This window comes from Gossypium hirsutum, chromosome D05, assembly GCF_007990345.1.
Source record: "Gossypium hirsutum isolate 1008001.06 chromosome D05, Gossypium_hirsutum_v2.1, whole genome shotgun sequence".
Lineage (NCBI taxonomy): Eukaryota > Viridiplantae > Streptophyta > Magnoliopsida > Malvales > Malvaceae > Gossypium > Gossypium hirsutum.
Window position 1 is genome coordinate 46562004 of NC_053441.1, and position 8276 is coordinate 46570279.

General features: G+C 33.8%; 1 protein-coding gene across 1 annotated transcript; it reads right to left on the bottom strand.

Moving 5' to 3' along the window:
• Positions 1–377: 377 nt before the first annotated feature.
• LOC107903807 (fructose-bisphosphate aldolase 3, chloroplastic) lies at positions 378–3401 on the bottom strand. Its single transcript, XM_016829975.2, has 6 exons — positions 3059–3401; positions 2186–2455; positions 1988–2097; positions 1743–1833; positions 1206–1475; positions 378–881 (listed from the first exon to the last, which is right to left on the bottom strand). Exons 1-6 carry the CDS (start codon positions 3221–3223, stop codon positions 603–605), a joined length of 1185 nt encoding a protein of 394 aa, XP_016685464.1. The 5' UTR covers positions 3224–3401; the 3' UTR covers positions 378–602.
• Positions 3402–8276: the final 4875 nt, after the last annotated feature.

Here is an 8276-nt window from a genome sequence, read left to right on the forward strand (position 1 = left end):
TTCCAATTATATACCACCAATCAAAACCAAAGAATCTAAAAGGGTATGTATATTAAGCATGAAACAAATTTGTAACTTGAATTTATTTAATAAATAACCATATAATTTAACAAAAAATATCACACAAATTATCAACTTCTAACTTTAAATTTATTTTCATGCTTTACAAGTTTGTTTCACCATTCAAACAATTCGTTTTTAAAAACTAAAGCTGGATTACAGAAAATCTAGTTTAATTTAATTTAATTTTAGAAATTAATAACTTAAGCCAACCTGAATATGGAAAACAGCAATAACCCCAACTTGAAATATCTTTAAAAAAAAAACACGCATCGAAATACAAAATCATCTAAGCCTAAAATTGATTGGAATCGATCTACCAGCCAAATAAACAATCTTAAATATGAACCTGTTTCGTTCAAAAGGCGTCAAGGGAAGTGATTCGAGGATTGTTTCTTCTACTCTCCCAAGTAATTTATTCAACCTCCCTAGTTTCAGGAGGCATAACAATAATATGTAAAAGACTTATCTAACAGCAAGTAATAATCCTCATACAAAAAGCCATAGATACCCAAAAACCAGAAATTACAGTGTCTTACGCCTTAATAGGTATAGCCCTTAACAAACATTCCTTTCTTGGCTTCTTCACTTTCACCCTCGGCAGAGTATTTTCCAAGTTGAGCCAGAGAGTTTGCCTTTGCACGCACCAAAAGAGCCTTCTGTGCAGCTTCAACATTCTCTGGACGTCCTTGCCATGTCTTTAGTACAGTGTTCTGCAATGCACGTGCATAAGAGAAAGAAACGTGCCATGGGTTGGGGCTCTGGTTCATTGCATGCAAGTTCAATGTGGCTTCCATCTCCGACTGTCCTCCAGACAAAAACTGCAAAGATAAAAAAATGCACACACCTTTTCGTTAATCAAAACTTCAGCAAATATCAAACAAGCTTTATGAATCAAGATGTAAGAACTTGCACGATGAACTTCCAAAACTACAGGCTTTGATAATTTTTTCACGTCAGTTCACCCAAACATCATTTAAGGTTTACTTATGCATGCCAATATCAACCTCACTGTCCACATCAACCGGGAAAGCAACTGAATTCCATATAGGTTCCTTTTTTAGAAATAAAAAGAAAAAGTAAAAAACTAAATCTGAGAACATCAAACAAATTGAGGCTAAATGTGAAAAAGGATTTTTAGGTACCATTATTCCTGGAACAGCTGGTGGAACTCTCCTTTTCAGCATTGTGAGCGTATATTTGGCAATAGTCTCAGGATTAGCCCTCTCCTTGTGTTCAGCCCCTGGGGTTACCATACTGGGCTTGAGTAAGATGCCCTCAAATATAACATTGTTCTCAGCCAAGTAGTAGAAGACTTCTGCCCAAACTTTCTCAGCTACTTCAAGAGTCCTCTCAATAGGGTGGTCACCATCCAGAAGAATCTCGGGTTCCACTATTGGCACAAGACCATTGTCCTGGGTATTAATTCACATTAATATACAATTGAGCTCGATACACAAACCAACTACAATATAAAATAAGAGCATGTACCGGCAAAAGTAGCCAACACACAACTCATGTCAAAATTTGACAAGGCAATAGAAAACTAATCTAATTTCCATTCACATATGAAGCAAATTGGTTGTTTAGAATTCCAAAAACTTCAAAGCTGAGTAGGGAAATAACAAGCCTTGCAATTGGTTTAGCAAGTTATAAGAAACTGATAAAATGTGATACAATACCTGAGAAATGGCAGCATAACGTGCAAGTCCCCATGCAGCTTCCTTAACAGCCAGAGCAGAAGGACCACAAGGAATGCTAACTACTGTTCTCCTGAGTAATTTAACAGTATAACATTTCGTGAATGAGAAATGTAAAACATGTATGTATGTATTTGTAAATATATATATATAAAGGTGTTATAAACCAATCAGAACTTCCATTTAAACTTCAAAAGGCACAAGTTAACTACATAAAATTGACTTACCACTTGGCAAACCGAGCACCTTGTTTGTAGTACTCGGCAGATCTTGATGACAATCCATCCAAGCCTTGGCACCAAGATTCATTGTTTGATCCAGGTAGAGGAACCAAACCCTGAAACACGTGAATATAAAAGATTGAGTTAATGAGTACCCCAAAAGGAATTCATACGCATATAAATGTAGAAATTCGGTAGTGTCACCTTATCTACTTTGATGCCAGGTACGATTTTCTGGTCGTGCAAGACATCAACAAACTTCTTCCCATCTGTAGTTGACTGGTAAAGTGTTTCCTCGAAAAGAATGGCACCGGAAATATATTCTCCGAGGCCAGGAGTTGTGAGCAGAAGCTGTCTGTAAGCCTGGCGGTTGGGTTCAGTATTGTCTAAGCCAATAGAAGATAATCTCTTCCCACATGTTGCATTCGATTCATCAATTGCCAGTATTCCACGACCAGGTGAAGCAATAGTTTTCTACACCATAGAAAGAAACAAATAGAAAACAATTTATCACAGTTTCCTTTCACCAGGCAACTTCGCCAACCCAAAAATTCTCTCATATAATTCTCCATTCGTGGATTCAAATTATGATTGCAAATCGGTCACAGTATCAAACGTAATAAATATTGTTGCGATTAATTGCAGTAAATAATGAAAGTAATATTGTGCTGCACCCGGCTATTTAAAATTTTAAATCTCCATGTCTCCATCAAGCATCAATGAAAAAGAACAGCTATAATGTCCCTAGTTAAAGGAGTCATAAATCAAACTTCGTATTTAGAAAGGAACTCCATCAATATCTTAAAGCTTCCTGTAGTCACGGAAAGACACAGAAAACCAGAATTTTTATATATGAAAACAAATACTAATATATAAAATAACGAAATCATTTTTATAATTATTTCATCGCAGATGCAACTGATTTACAAGCAAAACTGAATCACAGTTTACAGGTTAAAGAAAAATAATTGGATTTCACGACTAATGATAGATCTTTAGCCAACAAAAAAAATTCTAATAAAAAATCATATGAAATAATCTAGTAGAAACATAAAAGAGAACAAAGAAAACACTAACGGCGGTTTTGATGAGTTCGTCGGTGTAAGCGCCAGCACGGATCGGGAGTGAGACTCTGCGAGTGGCGAGCCGAGCGGATGATCCGGAGCGTTGAGGGAGAGACTGCTGGCCACCGATCCAAGAGGATGACGGTGCGTTGAGTTTAGCAAAGCTAACACATGCCATGGTGGGGCAATGAAGAAGACAAATCGGGAAAGAGGACGAGAGGGGAGTTCGATTATTACAAAGAAAAGGGCAGGTGGGTTAGGTGGGGAGAGGCTTAGAGTCACGTTTGGGTTGTTGTTTTTATATATACTGTTTTTGCCTAGGAAAATCCGGAAGTGGGGAGTTGAATGTTTACGATGAGACAGAAACACGCGGCGTTACCAAACAGTTCTTTATAATCCTACATTTACTACATTGCCCACTTTGATTTTACCCTTTCAGCCTTTGTCCTTCATATTTCATTTTGGACCTTTTACCCTCAATTTTAACATTTCACTTTAATATTTTGCAAAATACTTCTACAGTTTTTATTATCTTGTATAAACTATAAAATAGTCACTTACGTTTTATTAAGTTTATGTTATAGTCACTTAATTTTAATTTATTATAATTTAATCATTAATGCTATCATTTTGTAACATTTTAATCACTGTGTCGTTATCCACCATTAGAGGTGTAACGAAAATACGCTTGGCACAATTTTATTGTTAAATGTTGACGTGTTATCCACGTCAAGGCCACATAATTAAATACATCTTTTTCTTAACCGTTTGTTTACTTTATTCCCTCTTCCAACCCGACTATTTTTTTTCTACTTTATCCAAAATGAAACCCAAAGATCAATCTTAACTCCATCCTCACCACCATTCGAGACTCCACTCTTAACCTTGATAAATATACTCCATAACCCAACCTAAACCGAGAACCAATAACTAGAAGCATTCCTACTGTCAACTAAATCAAACCCATCAACAAACATCACCGCCTCCATTGTTGACCAACCCCATTTGCGACATCCCATGCCATCTCTTTATCTATTAAAACACTAAATTAAGAGGATTAACACTCATCCAGTTAACCATAAGAGAATAAGAAATTGAAAAAGGGAATTCGCCAAGCAAGTTCGATTCTTGCTTTGTTTTTTTCTCTTATTTATAATTTCTTTTCAAAATACCTATTTATAATTTCTTGATCCTATGAAAAAATCCCCCACAAAATCCCTATTTCAACCAATAATCTTAAATATTATATTTCAAGTTTACACATAAATAGTTACTCGTACAACAATATAAGCTTTCAAGAATAATTAAATAATTCAACCCCTATTATGTGTAACAAGCCAATTTTCAGTGGTTTAGAGATGACGATTTCAGAACCCCATTCTCGTACATCGAGTCGTAAATATTAATATTTAATATTTACGAGGCTAGTATAGAAATATATTAAAGTTTGGTTTGGTAATTTTGTTGAATTGATAGTTAATTAAGGTAGAAGGACTAAATTATAAAAGTTTATCACTATAAATTTTTAAATAGCCAAAGGACTAGATATGTAATTAGACCATTTCTAAATGGCCAAGTGGTGGTGGATGATGTTAGATTCCACTCACTTGGGTTAATTATGCTTAAGGCTTAAATCGATTAAGGTTAAGTAAATAAAACTAGGTTAATTAATTTTAACCAAAGTAAAAAAGACAACTTAGTGCTTGTCATCTTTGTTTTTCTTCTTCTTCCTCTCGAATGTACACCAAAGAAAACCTAGAGAAAGTCATTTGCAAACCTCTAGCATTTGACCCTTATTTAGGTATGATTTTTAAGTTATTTTCTTGTAATTTTTTTTATCTTTTTGAGGTTATAAAAGCTTGATTTAGTTAGCCTATGTGCCAATTTTTAAAAATTTTAAAGTTTCTGAAAGTTTCCCTAGATTGTTTCTTAAATAAATTGATATTAAATTGATAGATTTTAAGCTTAGGTGTGAAAAAAGGACTAGATTATAAAGTTTAATTACTAGTTTTGTCAAAAAGAACTAAAGTGAATAAATTGAATTTTTGATGTGAAATTTTTGTAATTATAGATATTAAAGGGTCCTAAAAGAATGTAGTTGAGATCGGGCTCGAAACTAAAGCTCAAAATTGAAAGCTATGGCAATTTCAGTATTATGGACTAAATTGACTAAAATGAAAAAAATTAGAGGCATTCGAAAATGAAATTTAACTAGTTCATGAATATTAGGAGATGTTATAAAACGATTGATATTGATAAATTGAATTGAATAATTGTATAGATTGAGAATAGAACCAAACCAAAGATAATCGGGGAAAAGTAAAAATTGCTGATTAATCCTTAAAAACTCCTTTATTTGTTGTTTTACTAGGTAAGTTCTTATGGAACTTACTATTTTATTCGATGCTAGGTTGAATTATGTTTATTTTGCTTATCAGTTTATATAAATGTGAAATTGGTGATTTTGGCATCATGTGGACTGAATTGTAAAAGTATGAAATTATGGTTATTATGAATTGGTACAAAGTACCAATATGAATATTGAATGTTTAAAGGATACGCATGGCCTGCCATTAGGGTCAAATATGGAATCGATCAAGGATTTACATGATTATATGAGATCCAACATTTGTTGCGGATTCTCGGTTTATATGTATCTTTGGTTTAGCCTAGACTGGTAACCTCAATACGATGTTAGCTTATGTGAACAACCTTGATCATTGTAGGCTTGTATGGCAAAATAGTCTCATGTATCCGAGTTTGATTTACTAAGGTTCTCCCAGGTGAAAATGTAACCTAATGGAAATGGAATTATTGAAATGGATTGAATATGAATTGGATTACATATGTTTTCAAATTGATTATGAAATGGTTGTTGCATGTTACTCAATTGAATTGTTGTATATGATTTGTGTTATAAGTTCTTGATAGATAAATTGACTACCCATTGGTTTTATATGATGATTTGCATATGATACTCCAAAGTATGCTAAAGGATGCCAATATCTTTAAAATGCTTAGATTGTTGAAATGTCAAGGTAAGTTAAGTAAATTGCATATGGACTTACTAAGCATTCAATATACTTACCCTGTTGCTTCCCTTTCCTTCTAGATTGTCAACTTGCAGAACGTGTCAAACGAATTGTCCAGAAGCTCTCACTATCCCATTTTTAAATTGTTAGTCGTTTGATCGTTTAATGTCTGAAATTGTGGCATGTATATAGGTGTTATGTATTTGTTAACCATGAATGTTGATATAGCTTGAAACCTAGTTTATGCATGATTTTGGCAATGCAAATGTTTAATGAAATTGGTATGTTTTGGAAAATTTGGTTGAGTTATGCTTGGCATTTAAAAGCATGATTGATCATAGATTAACATAGATGAAAAGTTGATTCCTGAATGTCAAGCTTGTTTGATGAATGGTTTATGCTTGAACAAATTAAAATGGTATGTTATGTGCTAAATTGAAGTTATATTGAATTGGTTGAACGGTTAAATGGTATGTTTTGACATGTTTTGGTATGTTTGATTTAGGTTAAAATGGTGATATGTTATGTATATGAAAATGGTTTAGCTGGTAAACTCGAAAGAGGTACTAAATGATTCATTTTTACCAAAAATAGGGTCCTCGTCTTGACGAGCAAACTTTCTTGTCGTAACATCGATCAATAGTGAGTCACGCCGTGACGTCGAGTGGCTTGAGATCATGATGTGACAAACTGTTTGGTGGTGTCATGATGGGGAAGAAGTTAGATCATGATGTCGACCCTGAGATTTTAAAACTTTACTATTTGGTCTTATTTTGTGCTTGAGTCAACAAAAAGAGCTTTCGTAAGCTTGATTAAGGCTTGGTTTTGATTTTGTAACTCAACGTAAATGTGTTTAATGTTCAATTGTATGTTTAAATGACATTTACTGTATAAATGAAGGTAGTTGCTCTGACGATAATTGTAGTATCCTATAGCTCAGATCTGACAGTCAGGTCGAATGAGGGGTGTGACCGCCTCCAAATGTGCAAATTTTTAGAGTATAAATCATGTAAATAAAATGTATATAATTAAGTGTGGTATCTACAAGAAAACATAAATTCAACTAATGACAAATACTTTTTCCAGCTACCCTCAAATTCAATGATACAACATCGCAACATATCTTCTAAAATCTGAACGATTTGCTCCGACTGACCATTTGTTTGTAGATGAAAAGCGGTACTAAAATTTAACTTCGAGCCTAAAGCTTCGTGTAACTTACCCTAAAATCTGGAAGTAAATCTTGGATCATGATCAGATATAATAGATAATAGTACGCCGTGTAATCTTACAATTTCTGAAACATATAATTCTGCCAATTTCTCAAGTGAATAATTAGTTCGAATGGGTAGAAAATGAGTTGATTTCATTAATCTATCAACAATAACCCAAATATAATCTTTTCTTTTTAGAGTCAAAGGTAATCTTGAAACAAAATCCATGGTAACTCATTCCCACTTCCACTCAAGAATCATTACTAGTTGCAACAAACTCGATGGTACCTGATGTTCAACTTTCACCTGTTGGCAAACTAAGCATCGAGACACATATTATGCTATTTCTCGCTTCATACCAGGTCACCAATAACTTCAGTTCATGTCATTATACATTTTCATACTCCCAGGATGAATTGAATAAACACTATTGTGAGCTTCATTCAACAACTCTCATTTTAATCCAAAATAATTTGGTACACACAGTCGATTTCGGAAATACAAACATTCATCAACACCGATACTAAAATCAGTCTTTTGACCACTTTTCACTAATTCAAGTCTCGATAATAAACTTGAATCATCTTTCTGAAGTTCTTGAATTTTCGATAAAAACTTCGGCTTTACTATCAACCCATCCAAAATAGAACCATCACGCTCTAATGTTAAATTTACATTCATAGCCCTCAAAGCAAATAAAGAATTCTGGCTTAATGCATCTGCAACGATATTAGCTTTCCCAGGATAATAGTCAATTACCAAATAATAATATTTTAATAATTCGAGCCACCTGCGCGGACGTAAGTTCAATTCTTTTTGAGTCATTAAGTATTTCAAACTTTTATGATCAGTAAAAATATGATATTTCTCCCCTTACAAATAGTGTCGCTAGATCTTCAAAGTGAAAACAACTGTAGCTAACTCCAAATCGTGTGTCGGGTAATTGCGCTCATGAGGCTTCAACAACCTAGAAGTATAGGCAATT